The sequence below is a fragment of the Eretmochelys imbricata genome, chromosome 6 (assembly GCF_965152235.1).
Source record: "Eretmochelys imbricata isolate rEreImb1 chromosome 6, rEreImb1.hap1, whole genome shotgun sequence".
Taxonomy (NCBI): domain Eukaryota; kingdom Metazoa; phylum Chordata; order Testudines; family Cheloniidae; genus Eretmochelys; species Eretmochelys imbricata.
Genome location: NC_135577.1, coordinates 15,694,498 through 15,721,667, shown reverse-complemented (window position 1 = coordinate 15,721,667; position 27,170 = coordinate 15,694,498). Strand labels below are relative to the sequence as shown.

At 50.7% G+C, this 27,170-nt stretch overlaps 1 protein-coding gene across 1 annotated transcript in view; it reads right to left on the bottom strand.

The window, feature by feature from the left end:
• The window catches only part of LOC144266478 (uncharacterized), a 46,565-nt gene extending 31,510 nt beyond the window's left edge, over positions 1-15,055 (bottom strand). Inside the window, exons 1-4 of the mRNA XM_077819917.1 lie at positions 14,866-15,055; positions 2,966-3,163; positions 1,095-1,216; positions 821-923 (exon numbers count right to left, since the gene is read on the bottom strand). Coding sequence (XP_077676043.1) covers positions 821-923; positions 1,095-1,216; positions 2,966-3,163; positions 14,866-15,055 — 613 coding nt within the window. The remainder of the gene's footprint in view (positions 1-820; positions 924-1,094; positions 1,217-2,965; positions 3,164-14,865) is intronic.
• Positions 15,056-27,170: the final 12,115 nt, after the last annotated feature.

Below are 27,170 nucleotides of genomic sequence, written 5' to 3'. Positions count from 1 at the left end.
AAGCAAGAGACAAGGTTCAGCTCCTCTGAAGACCACCACAGGAGTCAGAAGTGGACCATGAAACCTTCCATTAGAGGGGACTCACATGCACTCAAACCAGTTAGAGGTCACAGATACCCCCACACACCTATGTTGCTTGGTGGAGGATATATTTGGGGCACCGGGCGCACCAGGCCCGGCTGCGGCTGGGGCACCGGGCGCACCAGGCCCGGCTGCGGCTGGGGCACCGGGCGCACCAGGCCCGGCTGCGGCTGGGGCACCGGGCGCACCAGGCCCGGCTGCGGCTGGGGCACCGGGCGCACCAGGCCCGGCTGCGGCTGGGGCACCGGGCGCACCAGGCCCGGCTGCGGCTGGGGCACCGGGCGCACCAGGCCCGGCTGCGGCTGGGGCACCGGGCGCACCAGGCCCGGCTGCGGCTGGGGCACCGGGCGCACCAGGCCCGGCTGCGGCTGGGGCACCGGGCGCACCAGGCCCGGCTGCGGCTGGGGCACCGGGCGCACCAGGCCCGGCTGCGGCTGGGGCACCGGGCGCACCAGGCCCGGCTGCGGCTGGGGCACCGGGCGCACCAGGCCCGGCTGCGGCTGGGGCACCGGGCGCACCAGGCCCGGCTGCGGCTGGGGCACCGGGCGCACCAGGCCCGGCTGCGGCTGGGGCACCGGGCGCACCAGGCCCGGCTGCGGCTGGGGCACCGGGCGCACCAGGCCCGGCTGCGGCTGGGGCACCGGGCGCACCAGGCCCGGCTGCGGCTGGGGCACCGGGCGCACCAGGCCCGGCTGCGGCTGGGGCACCGGGCGCATGGTCTCCTCTGGGGTTAAGTCACGTTCAGTGGGCTTGGGGCAGGTCATGTTCACATCATAGGTGGCAGCGACGGCCCTGGCGCTCAGCAGTTCCTCCACTCGGACTTGCAGGTGGTTACGCCCATCCTGCAATGTAGAGACACCAATCAGTCAGTATTGTGGCCTAACAGACTCTCTGTAGGCGCTAAGCACAGCGCCCCCCAGCTGCACAGGCTGCTGTGACTGCAGGTATGGACCCATCTCCAGCTTCTGTTGTTGCTCAGGTACACTGGGGTGAGGCGTGCCAACCCCCCTCACCTTCTTCTGCACATGACAGCCATTGTAGCCAGCTGAGAAGATCATCGCTCCTTGCTCGCCAGATGTGACCCAATGGAGACAAATGGAGCAGTTGGTAACTTCGAAGGGTGTCCCAAACTCATCTGTGGAGAGAGTCATACAGGTCGTGGGTAAGGAAGAGTTAAAGCCCTTGATGAAGCTTAGCCAAGTAGCCATATTTGGAACAGTGACTGTGGTTTGTCACATCCTTCAGTTTAGTGGAGTTTAGCATGGTGGGAAGCAGCTCCAAAGATACAGGACGGCCGTCATTTACCAAGTCTGACCTAGAGCCAGGAGTGTTAGGATATAGATGTTCAGGCCTGTCTGTAAAGGCCTATACTCTCAGAATTTAGGTATATTCTTATCACTTGGCTAGTTCTAGAGGTATAAGAGAAAGAATCAAAATCACTGTCTGCTGGTGTAAGGACCTTCTCTTACTGTGACAGTCTGAGGCCCTGTTCTTAGGCTAAGGCCTTTGGCTAAGCAAGAGAGGCAGCCATAAGCTGGGAAGCGACCGGTCACATCCTCACATTCCAAACTAGTCACATTGAAATAAGGTGCTATTGGGCTGTTAGGCACTATCAGGACAGGATCGTATTCCTATCACCTCCAGAGAAAGGGAAGTGCCTAGAAAATGTAAAAGGAAACTTAGTTTGATAGCATCCTGTCTGGCAAGAACTCACTCATCAATAGCTGGGATGTGAAATCCTCACTGCTATATTGTTTTGTCATTTATAGGTCCCACTTTGCTATTGTTTGTCTGTATAATCTCTGTCTGGTTCTGTGATTGTTTCTGTCTGCTCTATAATTAATTTTGCTGGGTGTAAACTCATTAAGGTGGTGGGATATAATTGGGTACATAATCATGTACCAATATGTTAGGATTGGTTAGTTACATTTCAGGAAAATGATTGGTTAAGGTATAGCTAAGCAGAACTCAAGTTTTACTATATAATCTGTAGTCAATAAGGAAGTGAGTGGGCGTGGGTGGGAGGGGATGAGAACAGGGGTGCGGAAATTGGAATCATGTTTTCCTAAAGGGGGAAATGGGAACAGGGAATGGGGGTAAGGAAATTGGAATAATGTTTGGCTATGGGCAGGAATGGGAACAGGGACACAGGTGTAAGGCTCTGTGGTGTCAGAGCTGGGAAGGAGGACACTAAGGAAGGAAACTGGAATCATGCTTGCTGGAAGTTCCCCCCAATAAACTTCCAATTGTTTGCATCTTTGGACTTCGGGTATTGTTGCTCTCTGTTCATGCGAAAAGGACCAGGGAAGTAAGTGGGTGAAGGAATAAGCCCCCTAACAAGGAGGGCTGAGAGTGGCCGAGCCGAGCCAGGCCAGGCCATCCCATCCCGTGCTTGGGCATGACAACAGGGAGGTGATCGCCCACAGAGGGCGCAGGATCCAGGCATCTGGAGCTCAAAGGGCCGAGTTATACCAGAGCTTGGGATACCCAGCCACATTTTAGTATGTCCTTTTACAGTCTCCCCCCAGCAGGGTTCCCTCTTTACCCTCTGCTATTTTGTGGGTCACGGTCAGCAGGCTGTTGTGAGGAAAGACTTTGCTACCTGGATTCAACGGTTAGCGCTATCTCCAGTCTTTTCTCCAGGGGACAGAAGCCACAGACTCTCACTTCAGGAGACCAGGGTACTCAAGATTTGAGGGTAACAGCCAGGCCACCAAAAAGCACTAGAGTAGGACCTTCTTGTTCCCTTCCGAAAGCTCTCATTACATACTGTAGAAGTAAGAGGTTTCCACAGGAGACCCATAAAACCCTCCTGCATGTCTAAGAGGGCAGACAAGCAGGAGGCTTCTTAGCTTTCTTATGAAGCAGCCAGGCAGCTACTTACCCACAACTTTGAAGCGGACGGTGCGGCCCTGGCTGGGAAAGACCAGCAGCTGCATCCCATAGTCTCCACAGTCATACTCATGTTGCAAGACAGAGAAACTGACCCTGTGGAAGTCCCCCTGCCCAAGGGCTATCCTTAGGGACCAGAGCAGCACTAAGCCCACAAAATACCTACAGCCCAGCCCCATGGCTGAAGATGCTAGAAAAGAAGCCCTGTCTAGCAGCTACTTCTCATAAGGGGGGAGGCTGTGGGACCCGGGCTTTGTAGGGAGAGTAGTGGGGAGGGGGCGGGGTGTGAATCAGATGAGCAGAGTGGCAGCACCTGGGGAGCTGCCTGGTGCTGGGGAGGGGCCGGGTGAAAAGTGCAAAGCTCAGGGTGAAAGGGAAACATAACCATCGAACCCTTCAGCCCTAAGACCCCCCTCCCATTGAAGCCTCCTGTTACGCTACCTTTTCAGTGTTGCCAGCTCTCAGGATTTTATTGCAAGTCCCATGGTAACTGATGTTTTATTTCAAGCCCCATCTCCTGGAAACAAGGAACTAGCTGAGAACCTGAGTGTGCATTCAAAAGAAAAATAAGTTTCTTGCCCGCACAGTTGCAGAGAAAAGCTTAAAAACAGGGCTCAAGCACACCCCAAGTGCCCCAAAAATCAGAAGGCCAAGTTGCCTGGAATCGAGGGGTCTAGTCAGTGTACCCTTCTGGGATCGGATGATTTAGTTGGGGATTGGTCCTGCTCTGAGCAGGGGGTTGGACTAGATGACCTCTTGAGGTCCCTTCCAAGCCTGATATTCTATGATTCGAAGCGGGCGGGCAGGCACAAGGTCGAGTCAGTGTGTAGGTGGCCATGGTATTGAATGAGGCCTTTTTCTTTCTTGTTCTGTGGGATTAGGTTATTGAAAAACTGGAGTGGATACAGAGAAGAGTCACAAATGCAATTTGCCGGCTGGAAGAAGTGCCGGCTAGCAAGAGATTCTCAGTGCTCAGTCAGTTTAGGTTATCGAAAAGGAGATCAAGAAGTAGCTCAAGTACAGTGCCCAAGTACATTCATAGGGCGAAAAGACTGGCTATTAAAGGGCTCTTTAATCGAGTGGAGAAGGGTAGAACAAGATCCAGCGGTTGGAACTTGGAGCCAGCCAAATCCATGGACGATGCGTACAATAGCCTGGGGAGGCTGTACCTCCGCAAAGAGCCCCGCGTGGCCCTGCCCATGCTCCGCCCAAGGCCCCCTCCTTCTGCTGCTGGTAGTTGGCCCCAACCCAGGCAAGCAGCCTGCTCCTCTTCCGGGAAGCCTGCTGGGCTGGGGCTGGGGCTAGGGCGGCTAGGACTTGGGGTGGCTGGGGCCGCACCACCCAGTTCTCCAGGGCTGGGGGGAAAAGGAGGGCTGCCCGATGCCCACCCAGTGGTCTGGTGCTGGGCAGCAGCCCACCCACCCAGTGCTGCGGGGCTGATGGGGCAGCCTGTCTGGTGCTCTGGGTGTGTGTGTGTGCCCTGGCGCTTTGGGGCTGGTGGTGCTTGGGCAACCTGGGATTGGAAGGGGGGGCTGGTAGCCGTGGAAGGGAGGGATTCTGGGCTTTGGGGTGGGGCCTGAGGCTGAAGGGTGGGCCGGGCCAGGGGCTAGCCTCCCCAAGCCTGTGGTTCACCCACCGTCCATGGCCAAATCTAAGGTAGACGTAAGGCACACATTTTGAAGGGTGACTAACCCTTGGAACAGACGACCACTGGAAGTGATGGATTCTCAATCAGGCTATGTCTACACAGCTGCAGTGCTGCCCTGTAGTGCTGAAACATACTGCAGCAACGCTGTCGTAAATCCACCACTCCGAGAGGTAGGACGATGGCAGAGTTCTTCCAGTGAGCTCATGGCATCTACCCTGGGAGAGAGGTTGGATTAACTACGTCTCTCAGGAGGGTGAATTTTTCACAGCCCTGAGGGACACACCTGGGTTTGGATGGGCTATCACCAGCAGGAGAGTAAATTTGTGTGAGGGGGTGGAGGGTGAGAAAACCTGGATTTGTGCTGATAATGGCCCAACTTGATGATCACTTTAGATAAGCTATTACCAGCAGGACAGTGGGGTAGGAGGAGGTATTGTTGCATATTCTCTGTGTGTATATAAAGTCTGCTGCGGTTTCCACGGTATGCATCCGATGAAGTGAGCTGTAGCTCACGAAATCTCATGCTCAAATAAATTGGTTAGTCTCTAAGGTGCCTCAAGTACTCCTTTTCTTTTTGCGAATACAGACTAACACGGCTGTTACTCTGAAACCTAACTTTCTAGTGTAGACCAGCCCACAGGCGGCCTGTCTGGAAGACGCTTTACTCAGACACAAGTTATCGGGCTCCATGCAGAGGAAACAGGGTGACATTCTCTGGTCAGTGCTCTGCTGGAGGTCAGATTGGTTGATCTAAGGGTCCCTTCTGGCCTGAAAATCCATGAACCTATGAAAAAACCCCTCAAGTGTATTTTTTTGTGTGAAAAATCTCGTGATTTTTGCAGCAATCTCTTGATTTTTGGCTCTTTGGGGTTGGGGCTCCCCGTCTCATCTCCCTTGTTCTTTCTGCCCTTCTCACTGCTGAGAATATCGCCAACCCTCAGTGCTCAAAAATCATGAGTCCCCCCAAACTCCTGAGCTTCCCTTAAAGATCATGAGATTTTAAAAATAACAAATTTGTGGCTATTTTAAAATGCTTTTCTGGCTTTTGAATCTGCGGAGGTCATGCTTTGAAGCTTCTCTGTCTCTACAGTTATTATGTATTTGTATTCCTGCAGTGCTTAAGAGCTCCGGTCATGGAGCAGGACCCCATTGGGCCAGGCACCATACAAACATAAAACAAAAAGATGAGGCTTGAAACCCGTTTTTTAAAAGGAAAGCTGATGTTCTGGTATGTTCACCTGACTCCAGGAGCTGGAGCTTTAAGAAAAGCACAAAGTATTGCATCACTCACAATAACATGATGAGAGTTGGTAACTCCGTCTCTGCTTCTTCCCTACTTCCCTGTTGTGTTGTGAACACTGGGGCGGGGGGGCATCGGGGGAGGAATGTAAAACTCACTCAGGGATGCTTTATCTTTGCGGCAGGGCAAGCAAGGTGTGTAGAGAAACTGCTCCTGTGACTGGGGAATGGAGAACGGGCCCCTGAGCCTGATGCTAACAGCTGCCAAACACGCCTCCCCCACAGCTCTGCTAGTACTCTTAACTCTGACCTACACACATGCTGCTAGTCTGGTCTTCTATCCCACTGCTCCGCACCCCCTTGCCCTGTATGTCAATCTCTGGCTTGCAATTTTAACTGCTCCTGCTTGGGCCCACACTGAGATTTAAACTCCATGATCTTCAGAGCGAAAACCAGGCGATTCTGAACGAAAAGGACTAACCATCTCTAGGGAGTGGCTGTAGCACTCTCATTAACATCCATGTGAACCAGCCCCTAGAGAGCAACAGATCCCCAAGCTCCCCCCATGCGGGCGACATCGTCATCTCCGTACAGGTGTAGTCCTGGCCCCTAGTCACCCTGGTGCTTTATCCCTTCACCAATCCCATAAGGGACACCTGCTGAGACCTAACATTACATGCCATACCTTTGGAAGGATCAGGCCTCCTCAGTGCTGAGTAGGGGGATCTGTGGGCAAAACCCAGGAGGTCCAGAAAACAGTGGTGTTAATTCACTAGGAGTCACTGTGTTCTGTCTGAGTCAGTGTTGGAACAGGGCTCTGGCGTGGTGCCAGGGGCTGATGGAGGTGCCATTGTTCTGATGAGGTGTGGAACTGAGGCCCATGATTGTTAATGATTTTATAGCTCTTTTAAAATAAGATTAAGGGGGTTAGCCCTAGTGGCCTGTGCAGAGTCCAAGTTAGGGGTGAAACTAGTGAAAAAGCAGGGAGGCCTCATACCAGGCCTTGAAGAAACCTAACCTGGCCAAGTATGGAGCTCCACAGACCGAGGCAGGCCTCAGCCTGAGCTATGTGAAACCTGAGGATGGGATGTAAGGACACCTCAATAGGCTTAGGCCTCTTGAGCTTCTCTTGGCTGGTGGTTTTCCTAGACTCCGTCTGTCTTTTTCTCATGGCACTGCTACCCCTCAGTACGTTTACAGTACAAAATTATTTCAAAATTATTCTATTCGAATTTTCGGAAGCTATTTTATACGTTCGGTCTTCTGTGTCCCTACTAAAGCGGGTGAATTTGGCAGACTGCGTCCACAGTACCAAGGCTGGCATCAAATGTCAGAGCGGTGCACTGTGGGTAGCTATCCCACAGTTCCCACAGTCCCTGCCGCCCATTGGAATTCTCTGGTAAGCTCCCAGTTAAGCATGATGGGGCAAAAACATTCTGGCGGGTGTTTCTGGGTGTGTGTCACCAGAAAGCTACGGCAGACCATCGTTTCGCCCCTTTTTGGCATGCAGACGCCATACTGCTTTCAGCAGACGGTGCATCGCTGCTCTCCTGCTACGACGAATCCACCTCTCCAGCTCAAATCTGCTCGGCCATTGTGAATCAAGCAACACAGCTTCTGCCGCCAACTCTGCTCTCCCGCTATTGCCACGCTTGCGAGCTTCTCCATGTTGTCTGTCCTGGGCTCCCACCTCTGTGAAAGCCACAGAAGACAACCATTGTCAGTCTTTGTTCGGCTACCGTGACCCAAACAGCACAGCTTCCGCTGCCACTCTGCTCTCCTGCGTTTCGCACCCCTTTTCCAGGATTACCCGTGCAAGCGCCATGGCCATGGAGCCCGATCAGAGCTCTGCTGCAATTTTGACCATTGTAAATACCTCATGCATTATGCAGCAGTATGTGCAGTACCTGCAAGACTGGGCAAGGAAGTGATGACAGCACGATTACTATACTGATGAGGACATGAACACAGACGGTACGGCATGTGGTGATTGGGAGATCATGGTGCTAATGGGGCAGGTTCATGCGGTGGAACGCCGATTCTGGGCCCAGGAAACAAGCACAGACTGGTGGGACCGCATAGTGTTGCAGGTATGGGATGATTCCCAGTGGCTGCAAAACTTTCGTATGCGTAAGGCCACTTTCATGGAACTTTGTGACTTGCTGTGCCCTGGCCTGAAGCGGAAAGACACCAAAATGAGAGCAGCCCTCACAGTTGAGAAGCAAGTGGCCATAGCCCTGTGGAAGCTTGCAATGCCCAACAGGTACCGGTCAGTCGGGAATCAGTTTGGAGTGGGGAAATCTACTGTGGGGGCTGCTGTGCTGCAAGTAGCTAATGCAATCAATGACCAGCTGCTATCAAGGCGAGTGACTTTGGGAAACGTGCAGACCATTGTGGATGGCTTTAATGCGCTGGGATTCCCTAAGTGCGGCGGGCAATAGACGGAACACATATCCCCATCTTCGCCCTGGAACATCAGGGCAGCCAGTACATAAACTGCAAGGGGTACTTTTCCATGGTGCTGCAAGCACTGGTGGATCACAAGGAACGTTTCACCAACATCAATGTGGGATGACCTGGAAAGGTGCATGACGCTCGCATCTTGAGGAACTCTGGTCTGTTTGAACAGCTGCAGGAAGGAACTTACTTCCCAGACCGAAAATTACTGTTGGGGATGTTGAAATGCCTATAGTTATCTTGGGGGGCCCAGACTACCCCTAAATGCCATGGCTCATGAAGCCGTACATAGGCACCCTGGACAGTAGTAAGGAGCAGTTCAACTCTAGGCTGAGCAAGTGCAGAAAGGTGGCAGAATGTGCATTTGGACGTTTGAAAGCACGCTGGTGTAGTTTAGTGACTCGGTTAGATCTCAGCACAACCAATATTCCAATTGTAATTGCTGCTTGTTGTGTGCTCCACAATATCTGTGAGAGTAAGGGGGAGACATTTATGGCGGGGTGGGAGGTTGAGGCAACTTGCCTGGTGACAAGTTTCACACAGCCAGACAACAGGGCTATTAGAAGAGCGCAGCAGGGCACGCTGCAGATCAGAGAAGCTTTGAAAGCCAGTTTCATGACTGGCCAGGGTACGCTGTGAGAGTTGTTGTTGTTTCTCTTAAAGTTACCTGCCCCCCCCATATATATATATATGAAAGGAAATAAAGTCACAATTGTTTAATAACCGTTCTGCATTAGTTGTTGCACAAAACATTGAGAGAAATCAGAAGCTAGAGGGGGGTATTGGGTTAGGGGGGGTGGACGAGGAGGAGGGAAGGACTAATCCAGAAACCAAATCAAAATTTAGGATATGCCAATTTTCTGCTGCTTGTGCAATCCTCTGGGGTTGACTGTGTTGGTCCCCGCAGCCCCTCCCCCCCGCCCTGTTCTTGGGCATCTGGGTGAGGAGGCGATGGAACTTGGGGAGGAGGGAGGGCGGTTATCCAGGGCCTGCAGCAGCAGTCTGTGGTCTTGCTGCCTTTCCCGCATTAGATCCACCATACAGCGGAGCATATCAGTTTGCTCCCCCATGAGCTTGACCATAGCATCCTGCCTGCTCTCATCGCCCATGTCCTTCCTCTCTTCATATTCATGTAACGCTTTACACGACTCTGCAATTGTTTGCCTCCATACATTCAACTGGGAGGGTATCAATGCGGGAGGACTGCAAGAGCTCAGCAATCGTTGTCCCGAGTTCATTTTTTCCACCTTCTAATCTGGACCAGCCTCTGGGACGGAGTAGATAGGGGCTGCATTGAAACATTTGCGCCTGCTGCAGGAGAAGAAAAAGGGAGGGTAGTATTTTAAAAGATACAGTTTAGAGAACAAAGGGGACGCTGTTTCTCAGTGAAACAGGCAATTCATAATACACAGCACGTGTTCTTTCTGTACAAGGTCTCATTTTGCCTCTCAAACTGAAGTGTCTGCCACTTTGGTGTGAGTAAGCCATCACATGCGGCTGGGCAGCAGAATTCAGCTTGCAGCTCCTTGATTTTTTGTACGACACTGTTCTGTGTCCCTGGAGTAGCCTCTTTCCGTCATGGCAGTGGAGAGTTTAATGTACGTATTTGCGTTCCTTTTTTTGGAACATAGTTGTGCCAGAAGAGATTCGTCTCCCCAACATGCAGTGAGATCCAGTACCTCCCGTTCGGACCAAGCTGGAGCTCGTCTGTGAATCCGGGACTGCGTGGTCTCTTGAGATGGTGGACTCTGCACGGTCTCCTGTGATGGTGGACTGTGCTGACGGTGACCATACAGGAAATTTAAAAGTTGGAGAGGGAAGGCTTAGCTAACTGCAGTCCTGGAAAGCACACTGCCCCCCGCATCACTGCCCATCAGCCAGTACTGACCCCCAGTTTTGCATCATTTAAATACACCATTGGGTTGTTGGAGGAAATAGCTTATTACTATTGTTCTATCCTGGCACAGATCAGTGCTGGCAATCCTGATGCAAAAATTGTAACTTGCACCACTCCCTGTGGATTGTTTCTGGTACCCTAAGGCAATCATGTGTCTTACTTCTGTGCCAAGATGATACCAAGTCTTTCATGTGCACACAGGCACACATCCAGTTGCATGCAACTTGTATCTCCAGTGTTGCGTTATTGCTTATAGTTGGCTGTCCGCTGCCATTGTTGAGCTTTCAGGGAACCCCCTCTTTTCTGTCACAGACTTTAAGGCCAGAAGGGACCATCATGGTCATCTAGTCTGACCTCCTGCGCATTACAGGCTACAGAACCTCACCCACCCACTCCTGCAATACACCCATGACCTCTGTCTGAGTTAGTGATGTCCTCAAATAATGATATAAAGACAAAACTAAACAGAACCCCCACATTTACATTAGCTTAAACCTGCAAGTGACCCGTGGCCTGTGCTGGAGAGGACGGCAAACTCCCACCCACAGGGTCTCTAACATGGGGGAAATTCCTTCCCAATCCCCAAAATGGTGATCAGTGAGACCCTGAACATGTGAGCAAGACCCACCAGCTAGATACCTTGGAGAAAGAATTCTCTAGAGTAACTCAGAGCCCTCCCCATCTAGTGTCCTGTAACCAGCCATTGGAGAGATTTGCAGCTAGCAGTCACAGATCAGCCATGTGCCATTGTAGGCAGTCTCATCCTACCATCCCCTTCATAAACTTATGAAGCTCAGTCTTGAGGCCAGTTATGCTTTTTACCCCCCCGCCCCAACTGCTCCCTTTCAAAGGTTGCTCCAGAACCTCACTCCGCTGATGGAGAGGAGCTTTTGTCTAATCTAAAGCCTAAACTTGTTTATGGCCAATTTATATCCATTTGTTCTTGTGTCTACATTGCCGCTTTTGTTAATTCCTCTGTAATAGTTATCCCTCTGATGCATTTAGAGAGAGCAGTCATCTCTCTCTCTCCTCAGCCTTCTTTTGGTTAGGCTAAATGAAAGTATTTCAGTCTCCTCTCCTAAGTGAGGTTTGTTAGGGGGCTTATTCCTTCACCCACTTACTTCCCTGGTCCTTCTCGCATGAACAGCGAGCAACAATACCCAAAGTCCAAAGGTGCAAACAATTCGATGTTTATTGGGGGGAACTTCCAGCAAGCATGATTCCAGTTCCCTTCCTTAGTATCCTCCTTTCCAGCTCTGACACCACAGAAAATGTAAAAGGAAACTTAGTTTGATAGCATCCTACCTGGCAAGAACTCACTCATCAATAGCTGGGATGTGAAATCCTCACTTCTGTATTGTTTTGTCATTTATAGTTCCCACTTTGCTATTGTTTGTCTGTCTGTATAATCTCTGTCTGGTTCTGTGATTGTTCCTGTCTGCTGTATAATTAATTTTGCTGGGCGTAAACTACTTAAGGTGGTGGAATATAATTGGTTACATAATCATGTACCAATATGTTAGGATTGGTTAGTTAAATTTCAGGAAAATGATTGGTTAAGGTATAGCTAAGCAGAACTCAAGTTTTACTATATAATCTGTAGTCAATGAGGAAGTGACTGGGTGTGGGAAATGGGAGCAGGGAATGGGGTAAGAAAATTGGAATCATGTTTTGCTAAAGGGGGAAATGGGAACAGGGAATAGGAGTAAGGAAGTTGGAATCATGTTTGGCTAAGGGTAGGAATGGGAACAGGGACACAGGTGTAAGGCTCTGTGGTGTCAGAGCTGGGAAGGAGAATACTGAGGAAGGAAACTGGAATCATGCTTGCTGGAAGTTCAACCTAATAAACATTGAATTGTTTGCACCTTTGGACTTCGGGTATTGTTGCTCTCTGTTCATGCGAGAAGGACCAGGGAAGTAAGTGGGTGAAGGACTAAGCCCCCTAACAAATACACCTAAATTCTTAAAGTACAGGCCTTTGCAGACAGGCCTGAATATCTATATCCTAACAAGGTTATCCATTTCTCTGGATATACTAGTAGCCCTTCTCCATATCTGGTCCAGTTTGAATTCATCTTACACATGGGAGACCAGAATTGCACACAGTATTCCAGATGAGGTCTCACCAGTGCCTTGTATAATGGTACTAGCACTTCCCGGTCTCCACTGGAAATACCACACCCGAGTATCCCATGACTGGGTGAGCCTTGTTCCCAGCTGCATCAGAGTGAAATCTCAGAGTCATCCTGTGATCAAGCAATACACCCAAGTCTTTCTCCTTCTCTGTTGCTTCTAGGAGAAGAGTGCCCGGCTTTCAGCAATAATTCTCATGGTTAGTCCCCAGGTACATGATTTAAGCACAGAAGCAACGGCCTTTACAACTACAGCACGATCTTTATGCTACTTTGAAATTTTAGCAAATGGCAAATTCATTGCCTTGTGCCTATAAACCACCAGGCTTCCATTCATTATTGTGCCAAGCCATCACACAATGCTTTTTGCAGGGAGTAACAAAAAGCATGATCCCTGCTGCCATCCTCTTACAGTCCAAGACTCCGACCTTGCAACACTCCATTTTGGGATGCAGGAGTACACAGGTGCACCCAGTCAGGCAGAGCAGGGACTCAAACCCATGTCTCCTAGATCTCAGGCGAGTGCCCATGCATTTCTAGGATACACATGCCTTTCTGCCTTTTCCATGAAGAGTTTTGAGGCATTGGTTTTGCCTACTGCAGAATGAACATTGATATTTAATGAACAGTTTGTGTTGCTTGGCCAGCCCTCAGCATGTGCTTAACTCCATGCATGCGTGAAGTCCCCATGAAGTCATTACCACATGCACATTAAGTGTCTGTGTGATCCGGTCCCACAGTAGGCTACCCTAGAAGATGCTCATAGAGGGGTTAGAACAGTTACACCACGTTAGCGTGACAGTCCCTGTAGGTTCTACAGTATGGGGAGGGTGTTGACGTGGTAGGAGCAGTGGGAGAGAGGATTTTAGCTGTTGGAAGGGGATTTGGAGAGGAGCTGGAGGGCTGTAGTTTCCCCAGGCGAGATAGAAGGAAACTAATGCAAATGGAGAAGGGTAGATTGCCATGTAGACAGAGGTGAGTGCGTAGATGTAGCCGAGGTAGCTTTGGCCTAGCCAGATCAAGCAGTAGAGCAACAGCAGCACAGGCTACCCACTGGAGTACGACCCAGAGTCCCAGCTAGTCTTGTATAGGCCATGCTTCCACTACCGTTATTTCAACTAGCTGGATGAAAGCTAGCTCACTTGGGTCTGTGTGCACGCACTACAGCCATGCTTTGGAGTGCCCCATAGATATAGCTTAAGGGTCAAGAAGCAGGAGATACCAGTTATGGGGCAGATCCCAGCTGTCAGGCAGGATGCTTAAGGTCTTGAAGCATCAGGTTTCCCAGTCACTAACACAATGGGGAAATCTTCTCCACCTCCTGTAAGCTAGGGGCTGGCCACAGCCCCCACAGAAGACACAAGGGTTTCTTGTTACCAGACTTAGGCTTGTCCCCCAGCTGGCTCACATGGACTTCATGTGAGACTGGCAAGCGCCAGTAGTTCTTATTGCGTGCCCAGTGGAGTTAGAATCCAGCTATTCACAGTAAAGTTAATCAAAAAGTCTCTAGTTCGGCTGAGTGGCTTCTCCTCCCCCCAGATAGGACCCCAGGAGTGAGAGAAAGCCATTTGATTTACCTTGTCTAGTGCTAGCTTGCAGGCTTCTTCCTGTCCTCTATGTCACATCCTATTCTGGTGTCTATCCCTGCAGAGAGGTCTGTTCTGCTGCTGAATGGGGAAGAGCTACAAGGCCAGTAGTAGACCCCTGGCCTCAACAACTGCTGTTCCCTCCCCCAGAGGGACACACGCTACCACAAGACATTAGTGCACTCCAGAGATTTTATTTCTGCTCCTCTCCCTTATTTTACAGTCATCTGCCATGGAAGATTTGGGACCTTGTCATCCAGCTGCTTCTCCTATGGAGTAGTGTCACAGTAACGAGAGAAGCCACAACCACCAATGAAAGCATGGCCAGAAGCACCAGGGTCAGGTCCAGTCTGGAGACAGGGTCTGGAGGAGGAGGAGGAGGAGGAGAGGTTAAGACAATCCAGATTTCTGTAGGGTCTAAAGTGTGGAGATGACACCTAGACTTCCCTGCCCCAGTGGTGCTCCCCCTACCGCTTAGGCCAGCCTTCATCAGAAAGGTACTTGAATTGTCAACTCACTTTTTAGACTGTGAGCCAGCACCACCATCCCATTGATAGCCATCCAATAGAGGGCAGAGGCAATGCTAGCCCCAGTGCATTGAGTGCCACAGAGGCTCAGGGCATACAAGTCACCATTGAGGTGCCATAGTGTCCCCCCCGCCTCCCCCAAGTTTGCTGGTTTTTGAGACATCCTATGAATGTCCATAGGATAAGGATATAACCCAACATTGGCCCACTCATAGGAAGCACTCACAGGTATGGTGTCAGCCAGCATTAGCTTACATATGGATCATCAAGGAGTGACTTCTGCATGTAGCCCCCTCTCCCCCCATGAACATTTATATTAGAACCCCCTAGACAGCACTGACTTGCTGTATTCCAGGTTACTGTGCAAGATGCCAGTTGTCCTACTAGGGTTTAACAGAAACCTCACCCTTGTTCTCATAGACGTGCTCTCTCCACGGCTCAGGGCTCTCCTGGAAGATCACAGGGCCAGGAGAACTCACCAGGTCCTGGGGCTCTCCTGTCCCATTGTTGATATCCAGGAACCGGCGGCCTCCTGGCAGATGGAATGGAGAGTTAGGGAGCTGTCTGTCCAGCGCACTCACAACCAGAGGGCCCATCGTGATGAAATGCAGCGTCACCATGGACTCAACCATGAGCCCTTACAGGCCTCCTGACAGGTTGTGGTACCAGGTATTAGATCTTCCTGAATTGCTTATTTGAAGTGTGGGAGAAGTTGGGAAGAAAGGCCATTTCATCAGGAGCAGCAGACGCTCCACTCTCCAGAGGCAATTTCTAGTATTGTCTCCTACATAGGGCAGTTGTAGGCGATTAGGCCATTTATCTCTTCGTGTTAGCCCATCATACCCTAGCTCGCGCTACAGGACATGGTAGAGGTACATAACGAGCTGGGCTGAACGCCTTGCAGTCAGTGTATAGCACAGGGCTGGGCAAACTTTTTGGCCTGAGGGCCACATTAGCACCGTAAAACTATATGGAGGGCCAGGTAGGGAAGGCTGTGCCTCCCCAAAGAGCCTGGCTCCCTCCCAATTCCTGCCCCCCTGACTGCCCACCTCAGAAACCCCCTCTGCCCCCCAACTCCTTGTCTCCTGACTGCCCCCTCCCAGGACCCCTGCCCCTAACTGCCCCCTGGGACCACACCCCTATTCAACCCCCCGCTCCCTGACAGCCCCCGCTGGACTCCAATGATTATCCAATGCCCCCTGACTGCCCCCCCGAACCTCTGCCCAATCCAACCAGCCCCTGTCCCGACTGCCCCCCGGCACCCTCTGCCCCTTTTCCAATCCCAACCCCCTTATGATGCTGCTCAGAGCAGTGGGAGCTCACAGCTCCTACCGGAGCAGAGCGCTGGAGGCGTCCCTCTCCCTCGCAGCCTCAGCACAGCACAGGAGGGGCTGGGGGCTTGCCTCCCCGGCCGGGAACTCAGGGGCTGAAACAAGGACCCCAATCTCAGTCACAAGAGGGAGGAAGTTGCTGTGCTGTAGCTGGAGGGTCCATGGGAAAGACAGGTCGCACACTCGCTCCATCTAACAGCCTTGGCGACCCCTATTCTCCGCCTCCTCTCCTGCTCAATGCAGGATGGCCTGTCCCAGCGCATGGCCGACTGTCTGAAGGTGACACCGAGCGCAATGGTGAAGCAGTTGGCAGAGCAGCGCAGGTTGCTGCTGGGGCGGTGCCAGGAGGAGATGAAGGAGCCAGAGGAGACCCTGCTGATGGCGCTGGAGACGGAGCTGACTCGGGAGGCCGACACCTTCCTGGAAACCTACAGAAGGTGCTATCAGAGTCACGCCACCAACAAGAGTGTCATGGTCAGAGCCTGCAGAGACCAAGCTTACTTTTTGAGGGAGAAGGTGAGTCAGGGGTTGGGTCTGTGCCCCAGCCAGGGGAACGCCAGAGAACCTCCCTAGCCAGGCTCTGGGCTTTGGGGCAGGAGACAGGAGTTCGTATCTCAGGGTCCCAGGGTGGCTGAAGAGATGGGAGGCTCCAACCCATGTCCAGTGGGGGCCGTGACCTTGGTCAGGGGGGTGGAGGGAAGTTGCTGTGCTGTAGCCAGAGGGTCCATGGGTGAGAGAGGGTCGCACACCCGCCCCTTCTAACAGCCTTGGGCCCCCTGCTCTCCCGCTCACCGCAGGGCAGCCTGTCCCAGCGCATGGCCGACTGTCTGAAGGTGACACCGAGCGCAATGGTGAAGCAGTTGGCGGAGCAGCGCAGGTTGCTGCTCGGGCGGTGCCAGGAGGAGCTGAAGGAGTCGGAGGACAGGGCTAGAGGTGGAGCTGACTTGGGAGGCTGAGGCCTTCCTGGAGACCTACAGAGAGTGCTATCAGAGGCACAACATCAACCAGAGAGCCATGGACGGAGCCCACCGAGACCACGCTGACTTTCTGAAGAAGATGGTCAGTCTGGGGAGCAGGGGTCTTTGCCACATCCAGGGGAACCCCAGGGTAAAATCCCAGACAGCCCCACAGGGTCTGGACTTTGGGGTAGGAGATGGGAGTACATACCTCTGGCTCCCAGGGTGGCAGCGGAGATGGGAGATACCAACCCATCTACAATGGTGGCTCTGATCTCAGTCAGGGGGTCTGTGCAGAGCCCCGCAGGATACGGGACCCAATCTCAGTCACAGGAGGGGAGGGAATTTGCTGTGCTGTAACCGGAGCATCCATGGGTGAGACAGGGTCGCACACCCGCCCCTTCTAACAGCCCGTACTCTCCCCCTCCTCTCCCGCTCAATGCAGGACGGTCTGTCCCAGCGCATGGCCGACTGTCTGAAGGTGACACGGAGTGAAATGGCAGAGCACTTCTTGGTGAAGCGCAGGTCACTGCTGGAGCGATGCCGGGAGGAGATGAAGGAGCCGGAGGAGACCCTGCTGACGGCGCTGGAGACGGAGCTGACTCAGGAGGCGAACACCTTCCTGGAGATCTACAGAAGGCGCTATCAAAGTCACGCCACCAACGACAGTGTCATGGACAGAGCCTGCATAGACCAAGCTGACTTTTTGAGGGAGAAGGTGAGTCAGGGGTTGGGTCTGTGCCCCAGCCAGGGGAACGCCAGAGAACCCCCCTAGCCAGGCTCTGGGCTTTGGCGCACGCGATGAGAGTTCGTATCTCCAGCTCCCAGGGTGGCTGAAGAGCTGGGAGGCTCCAAACCATGTCCAGTGGGGGCCGTGACCTTGGTCAGGGGGGTGGAGGGAAGTTGCTGTTCTGTAGCCAGAAGGTTCCTGGGTGAGACACGGTCGCACACCCATCCCTTCTAACAGCCTGTGCCCCTCCTTTCCCCCTCACCGCAGGGCAGCCTGTCCCAGCGCATGGCCGACTGTCTGAAGGTGACACCGTGTGCAATGGCGAAGCAGTTGGCGGAGCAGCGCAGGTCGCTGCTGGGGCGGTGCCGGGAGGAGATGAAGGAGCCGAAGGAGACCCTGCTGATGGCTCTAGAGGTGGAGCTGACTCGGGAGGCTGAGACCTTCCTGGAGACCTACAGAGAGTGCTCTCAGAGGCACTATCAGAGGCGCATCAACCAGAGAGCCATGGACAGAGCCCGCCGAGACCACGCTGACTTTCTGAGGGAGCATGTGAGTCTGGGGGGCAGGGGTCTGTGCCACAACCAGGGGAACCACAGGGAAAATTGCCAGCCAGCCCCATGGGCTCTGGTATTTGGGGTAGGACACAGGAGCTCATACCTCTGACTTCGAGGGTGGCTGCGGAGATGGGAGATTCCAACCCATCTACAATGGGGGCCCCAGTCTCAGTCACAGGGGTATGGGGAAATTGCTTTGCTGTAGCCAGAGGGTCCATTCGTGAGACAGGGTCGCACACCCACCCCTTCTAACAGTGTTGGGCCCCCCTCCTCTGCCACTCAATTCAGGGCGGCAAGTCTAAGGGCATTTTGAGCTTTCCGAAGACATCAAGCGCAATGGCGGAGGAGTTGGCGGAGCTGCGCAGGTCGCTGCTGGAGCGGTGCCGGGAGGAGATGAAGGAGCCGGATGAGACCCTGCTGACGGCACTAGAGGAGGAGCTGATTCAGGAGGCTGAGACCTTCCTGGAGAGCTACGGATGGCGCTATTGGAGTCACATCATTAATAATTTCATGGAGTTGTTGGAGAGGTTTCATTCCGTATTTTCGACTTTGTGTTATTTTTTCTTTTCTTTCTTCTGAGGCTGCAAAGCTAAGCAATGACAGTTGGGGTGGGGATGGGAGTAGGGTGGGCAGTACTGTGACAGATTTCTGTTACCGATCTGCCTGAGACATCAGTTGATCAGGCCAATGCCACAGGATCATTTTTGGGGAGGAGATGATGCAACACACCAAGTGTCTAATTTTAAAGCTTTATGAATAAAATAATAAAACAGCGGAGAGTGTTTTGGGAATTTCCCACATTACTGAAGGAAGGAAAAAGCAAAGTGTTAGTACCCCCAGCCCTAACCCACAGTCATACTTACTCCTGTACTGCCCGAAACTGGCCAGGCCTGGGTGTAACATCATAAGAAAAGGATGGGGAAGGGTGGATGGGAATGGTGTCCTGGTCCCAGGCCGTCCAAGGATCCACTACTGATCTTTGAGTTGCTCCAGCTTTCAGGAGAGTTTTAAGTCCTGGGTTTCTTGGGGGGTATTCCACTCAGGGACCTCTGCTTCTGGTGTTGTTTGTGCCAGTCCAAACCAGCTCTCTGTGGTCTCTTCACTTTTCCAAAACATCCTGGCTCCAGGGGCATGAGACTCAGCTCCCCCTCTTGTCATCTTGCCAGTATTTTCAACCTCTGCATCCTTAAACTTTGTTTTCCTTCATGCCGGCCTTGCTGTCTTGCAAGTCTGTTCAGCTGCATCTGTCTTTCTCACAGCTAGTCAGTGAATTCAAGGCCCCCTCGTCTTTCTTGACAGGCAGCCAAGCGTCAGCAGTGAGCTTTGGCTGAGTAAGCTGGAGTATAAATTAACCAGTTCTCTGCTTTTTTCCCTCCTTCCCCCTCTGGCCTTTCGCCACCTACAAAAAAATCTTCCATTCCACACTCACACCTTTAACCCTTCCCAAAATGCCCTGCAATGCTTGCAACCACATTAGCAATATACAGTGCATATACAATGCTAATCTGCCTCCCCCTGGGGGTCCCCTGAGGGAGGGGGCCATTGGGGTGTAACACTACAACCAGGAGGTATATTGGTGTGGCGGTGGGTGGCAACATTGGGCAGAAGGAACCCACAAGAGCTGCAGACACCCTGTCATAAATATAAAGGGAAGGGTAAAGACCTTTAAAATCCCTCCTGGCCAGAGGAAAAACCCTTTCACCTGTAAAGGGTTAAGAAGCTAGGATAACCTCCCTGGCACCTGACCACAATGACCAATGAGGAGACAAGATACTTTCAAAGCTGGAGGGGAGGGGGGAACAAAGGGTCTGGGTCTGTCTGTGTGATGCTTTTGCCGGGGACAGAACAGGAATGAAGTCTCAGAACTTAGTAAGTAATCTAGCTAGATATGCATTAGATTCGGTTTGTTTAAATGCCCGAGAAAATAAGCTGTGCTGAATAGAATGAATATTCCTGTCTGTGTGTCTTTTTGTAACTTAAGGTTTTGCCTAGAGGGATTCTCTACGTTTTGAATCTAATTACCCTGTAAGGTATTTACCATCCTGATTTTGCAGAGGTAATTCTTTTATTTTTCTTCTATTAAAATTCTTCTTTTAAGAAACTGAATGCTTTTTCATTGTTCTTAAGATCCAAGGGTTTGGGTCTGTGGTCACCTATACAAATTGGTGAGGATTTTTATCAAACGTTCCCCAGGAAGGGGGTTGCAAGGTTTTGGTGAGGATTTTTGGGGGGAAAGACGTTTCCAAACAAGCTCTTTCCCAATAAAATAAAACCGGTTAGACGTTTGGTGGTGGCAGCAAAAGTCCAAGGGCAAAAGTAAAATAGTTTGTACCTTGGGGAAGTTTTAACCTAAGCTGGTAAAAGTAAGCTTAGGAGGTTTTCATGCAGGTCCCCACATCTGTACCCTTGGGTTCAGAGTGGGGAAGGAACCTTGACATGGTGGCAGAGCGGTGGAATCAACTTGAAATCATTTTGAGATTTTTTGAACCAGGAGCACAGATTTGAAAAGGTAATATTTTTTTTTTTCCTTTGGGCTGCTGGAAAGCAGGTTAAACTGAAAACAGTTTTTTTTTCTCTGCTTTGGGGCCAGAGCGGAGACAAAAGGGAATTGTCTTGTGAGCTGGAGTTCTCTACCTAAAGGCAGGGTAGTTAACCTCCTGCAGGGAAATTCACAAGCCTTCACAGACCTGAAGTTTTGTTTTTCTTTTACCCAAGAGCAACTGGAGGGGTTTTCTGCCTATTTGCCTGGAAACAAAGGTGTTAGGTTTCTTTTTTTTTTTTTTTAGGATTTCTCTGTAGGCTGACAATCACTATCAGAGAATATAGGTATCATATTACACCACAGCAAAATTTTACAAGCCAAGGGTTTTTTTTGTTTTCTTTCTCACTCTTCGGTGTAAAGTTAGTTAAAAACAGAGAGGTTAGGATGACAGACTCCACGGCTGGAATTAGCCAGGTTTGAGGCTGAGGAAAAAGAAAAGGAACATGAAAGACAGGTAGAACTCAGACGAATGGAGATGGAGGAGAAGGAAAAAGAGAGGAAGCATGTGGAGGAGATGGAGAAGATAAAGGCTCAGCAGAATATACCAACAAACCCTAGCAATCCTTCTCTAGGTACCACTTCCCATCCCAGAAAGTTCCCCACCTACAAGGCAGGTGATAATACCGAGGCCTTCTTAGAAAATGTTGAAAGGGCCTGCCTTGTGTACAGCATCTCTACAGACAAATACATGGTAGAGCTGAGGCCGCAGCTCAGTGGACCCTTAGCTGAGGTGGCAGCTGAAATGCCTAAAGAACACATGAACTAGTATGAACTGTTTAAATCCAAGGCAAGAGTCAGAATGGGGATAACACCCGGGCATTCTTGTCGGAGGTTCAGAGCCCTAAGGTGGAAACCAGACATGTCATTTACCCGACATGCCTACCACATTGTGAAACATTGGGATGCCTGGATATCAGGAGCAAGTGTTGAATCTCCAGAAGATTTGCCCTTCCTAATGCAAATGGAGCAGTTCCTAGAGGGTGTTCCTGAGAAAATAGAAAGATACATCCTGGATGGGAAGCCCAAAACTGTAATCGAGGCGGGGGAGATTGGACCCAAATGGGTCGAGGTGGCAGAAAAGAAAACTGGTCGCAGTTGGAGAGGATACCAGAAGGGACAACCTCAGACCACCCCTTACTACCGGGGGCTGCCCAAGGCTCCAATTACCCCCCCAAGGAACCCTCCAGACACCTTATCGTCTCGCCACACCATTCTCCAGCAACCCACCTCACCCCAGTGACCCGTCAGCTGGACGATGTTTTAAATACAATGAGACGGGGCATGTAAAGTCCAATTGCCCCAAGAACCCCAACAGATTACAGTTCATTGCACCAGGATAACACCAGAGGTCCTCCGGCCCAGATACCTAACAGATACCCTTGGAGCGGAGGGAAACTGTGAGTGTGGGCGGGAAAAAGGTCACCGCGTGGAGGGACACTGGAGCACAAGTGTCAGCTATCCATGCTTCCTTAGTGGACCCCAATTTAATCAACCCAGAGATCTAAGTGACGATTCAACCCTTCAAGTCCAACTCTTTCGATTTGCCTACAGCCAAGTTGCCTGTCCAGTACAAGGGCTGGTCAGGAACGTGGACTTTTGCAGTCTATGATGATTATCCCATCCGCATGCTGTTGGGGGAAGACTTGGCCAATCGTGTAAAGTCAGCCAAGAGGGTGGGAATGGTCACCCGCAGCCAGGCTAAACCAGCCATCACGCCTAGCTCTATTCTGGAAACTTCTACTAGGACCTGGTCAGAGGTGATGGACCCGGACCCCAGGCCAATGTCTGCAACAGCAGTAGTGGATCCAGTCCAAGAGACCCAGACAGAGCCAGTCCCAGAACCGGAACTGGCGGAACAACCAGCACCAGACCCATTGCCAGCACTGAACCCAGTACTTGCAACCCCAACACCAGAGGGCCCCACCAAACCTGAACCAGCAGCAGCCGATAACCCTACACAAGAGGCTCAGCCGGAAACTGACCGCAACATAGTGCGCTAGCGGAGAGCGGTTCACAGTCAACGGAAACAGCCCCATCCCCTACCTCGCTTCCAAAGGGACCAAGCCTAGGTCCACAATACAGTGAGGAACTGATGTCTCCAGCAGCAAGGGAACAGTTCCAGATAGAACAGAAAGTAGATGAAAGCCTCCAGAGAGCTTGGACGGTGGCACAGAGCAACCACCGCCTCTCAGCTCTTCTAATCGATGCAGGTTTGTTGTAGAAAAAGGACTTTTATACAAGGAAACTCTTTCTGGTGGACACCAGGAAGACTGGCATCCTCAGAGACGGTTGGTAGTTCCAACTAAGTACTGGGTCAAGCTCTTGAGCTTAGCTCATGGATCATCCTCGTGGCCATGCTGGGGTGAACAGGACCAAAGACCGGTTGGGGAGGTCATTCCACTGGGAGGGAAGGGGCAAGGATGTTTCTACCTATGTCTAGTCTTGTGAGGTATGCCAAAAAATGGAAAAACCCCAAGACCAGGTCAAAGCCCCTCTCTAGCCACTCCCCATCATTGAAGTTCCATTTAAGAAATTAGCTGTGGATATTCTAGGTCCTTCTCTGAAAAAGACACCCAGAGGAAAGCAGTACATACTGACTTTCATGGATTTTGCCACCCGATGGCTGGAAGCAGTAGCTCTAAGCAACACCAGGGCTAAAAGTGTGTGCCAGGCACTCGCAGACATTTTTGCCAGGGTAGGTTGGCCCTCCGACATCCTCACAGATGCAGGAACTAATTTCCTGGCAGGAACTATGGAAAACCTTTGGGAAGCTAATGGGGTAAATCACTTGGTTGCTACTCCTTACCACCATCAAACAAATGGCCTGGTGGAGAAGTTTAATGGAACTTTGGGGGCCATGATACGTAAATTCGTAAATGAGCACTCCAATGATTGGGACCTAGTGTTGCAGCAGTTGCTCTTTGCCTACACAGCTGTACCACATCCCAGTTTAGGGTTTTCACCATTTGAACTTGTATATGGCCACAAGGTTAAGGGGCCATTACAGTTGGTGAAGCAGCAATGGGAGGGGTTTACACCTTCTCCAGAAACTAACATTCTGGAATTTGTAACCAACTTACAAAACACCCTCCGAACCTCGCTAGCCCTTGCTAAAGAAAACCTACAGGATGCTCAAAAAGAGCAAAAAGCCTGGTATGATAAACATTCCAGAGAGCGTTCCTTCAAAGTAGGGGACCAGGTCATGGTCTTAAAGGTGCTCCAAAATGGAAGTGTCGTTGGAAGGGCCATTCACAGTCCAAGAGCACCTGGGAGCTGTTAATTATCTCATAGCATTCCCCACCTCCAACTAAAAGCCTAAGGTATACCATATTAATTCTCTAAAGCCCTTTTATTCCAGAGAATTAAAGGTTTGTCAGTTTACAGCCCAGGGAGGAGAGGACGCTGAGTGGCCTGAAGGTGTCTACTACGAAGGGAGAAGTGCTGGTGGTGTGGAAGAGGTGAACCTGTCCATGACCCTTGGGTGTATGCAGCAACAGCAGATCCAGAAGCAGCGTACTAGTTATGCGCCAAAGTTCTCAGCCACCCCAGGACTGATTGAATGGGCATATCACTCCAATGACACAGGTAATGCTCACCCAATTAAAGTCCAACCTTACCGGGTGTCTCCTCAAGCTAAAACTGCTATAGAATGGGAGATCCGGGACATGCTACAGATGGGTGTAATCTGCCCCTCTGGCAGTGCATGGGCATCTCCAGTGGTTCTAGTTCCCAAACCAGATTGGGAGTTACAGCATATAGCTTACGGTCGTCCATGCAACAATGTAACTCGCCCAGACAACTATCCAGTGCCACGCACAGATGAACTATTAGAGCCCAAGGGGTACTGGCAGGTACTGCTATATGAATCTGCCATGGAAAGTTCAGCCTTCACCACACATGTCGAGCTGTATGAATTTAATGTGCTCCCTTTCGAGCTGCGGAATGCACCTGCCACCTTCCAAAGACTTATAGATGATCTCCTAGAGGGATTAGGAGCATATGCAGTTGCCTACCTTGACGATGTGGCCATATTTTCGGATTCATGGGCAGAACACCTGGAACATCTACAAGAAGTCTTTGAGCGCATAAGGGAGGTAGGACTAACTGTTAAGGCTAAGAAGTGTCAAATAGACCTAAACAGAGTGACTTACCTTGGACACCAGGTGGGTCAAGGAACTATCAACCCCCTACAGGCCACAGTGGATGCTATCCAAAAGTGGCCTGTCCCAAAGTCAAAGAAACAGGTTCAATCTTTCTTAGGCTTGGCCGGATATTAAAGGTGATTTGTACCACAACACAGCCAAATTGCTGCCCCACTGACAGACCTAACCAAAAAGAAACAGCCAAATGCAGTTCAGTGGACCGAAGAGTGTCAGATGGCCTTTAACCAGCTTAAAGCAACACTCATGTCTTACCCTGTACTAAGGGCCCCAGACTTTAACAAACCGTTCCTAGTAACCACAGATGTGTCCGAGCGAGGTGTGGGAGCAGTTTTAATGCAGGAAGGACCGGATCAAGAATTCCATCCTGTCGTGTTTCTCAGCAAGAAGCTGTCTGAGAGGGAAAGCAACTGGTCAGTCAGTGAAAAAGAATGTTACGCCATTGTCTACGTTCTGGAAAAGCTACGTCCATACGTTTGGGGACGGCGTTTCCACCTGCAAACCGACCATGCTGCGCTATAGTGGCTTCGTGCCGCCACGGGAAATATAAAAGCTTCTTTGGTGGAGTTTAACACTCCAAGATTTTGATTTTGACATCCAATACATCTCAGGAGCTTCTAACAAAGTGGCTGATGCACTTTCCTGTGAAAGCTTCCCAGAATCAACTGGTTAAAATTGTCTGTGATGTGGAAAATATTGTTAGTCTTTATGTACTTGGTAGTATATTTAGAGGTGCATGTGTCTTATTAACTCTTTTTTCTCCTAGAGCTCCAGGAAGAAATCCCAGCCAGCGTTTCACCCTATCTGTGATTTGGGGAGGCGCGGGTTGTCAAATATAAAGGGAAGCGTATAACCACCTTTCTGTATACAGAACTATAAAATCCCTCCTGGCCAGAGGCAAAACCCTTTCACCTGTTAAGGGTTAAGAAGCTAAGATAACCTTGCTGGCACCTGACCACAATGACCAATGAGGAGACAAGATACTTTCAAAGCTGGAGGGGGGAGAAACAAAGGGTCTGTCTGTCTGTGTGATGCTTTTGCCGGGACCAGGTCAGGAATGCTCTTCAGAACTCCTGTAAAAAGTTAGTAAGCAATCTAGCTCGAAATGCATTAGATTTTCTTTTGTTTAAATGGCTGGTAAATAAGCTGTGCCGAATGGAATATATATTCCTGTTTTTGTGTCTTTTTGTAACTTAAGGTTTTGCTGAGAGGGGTTCTCTATGTTTTAAATCTGATACCCCTGTAAGGTTTTTACCATCCTGATTTTACAGAGGTGGTTCTTTTACTGTTTCTTTAATTAAAATTCTTCTTTTAAGATCCTGATTGCTTTTTCCTTGTTCTTAAGATCCACGGGTTTGGGTCTGTGTTCACCTATGCAAATTGTTGAGCATTTTTATCAAGCCTTCCCCAGGAAAGGGGGTATAGGGCTTTGGGGGGATATTTTGGTGGGGGAAGATGACTCCAAGTGGGCTCTTTCCCTGTTCTTTGTTTAAGACGCTTGGTGGTGGCAGCATAGGGTTCAAGGACAACGCAAAGTTTGTACCTTGAGGAAGTTTTTAACCTAAACTGGTAAGAATAAGCTTAGGGGGTCTTTCATGCAGGTCCCCACATCTGTACCCTCGAGTTCAAAGTGGGGAAGGAACCTTGACAATGCCCCAAACCATTGTTTGATAATATAAAGGTGCATATAATGAATATTAATAGCTATATACTGAATATAATTATACCCGCCCCTGTTTACAGCATTAAGCATATTATGCCCACATTTTTACCTTGAAGATACATTTCTTTGCAATAATTGTAGCCACAAGTTCCCTTAATCAGCAGTTCACAGGGGAAGGAGGAAGGGCCATGACCCTGAGCTTGTTTATGTAGCTGGAAAAGGAAGGGTGGGTTGGGAGATACCCTTTGTGTGAAGAAGTGTTATCCTTCAGACAGTCACATTCCTTATGCAGCTGCAACGCTTATCTATCCTTAACAGGCAGAAGGGAAGGGAGAGGGATGGGAACTTTATCCATCAAGGAAACAAACAGTGCCTGTCTGTGACTTTACTCCCTAATACCATGCTAGCACACCAGCAGTTTCCCAGCTCTTTGCTAACCTTTACATATCCCAACAACTACAGACAGATATTAATGTCCAGTGTGCTCCCGGCTTGAATTCGATACATTACAAAACACTATTTATGGCTACAAACCATGCCAGCAGTTTGTTAGGTGAAGCGAGTTTGTCAGGCCTGTTAGGAGTTGCTGACACAGGGCACTGAAATCTCTGCCAGCTGGTACCGATGGGCCTGTGTGTCACACAGTCATTGGAGGTTTTCAAGAGCAGGTTGGACCAATGTCCCTTCTTAGAATTTGTGGGTGACGACTCCCCCTCTCTGGGGTGGTGCATGGGTGACCGGTCTGGGCCACGATGCAGCCCTGTTACCACATTCA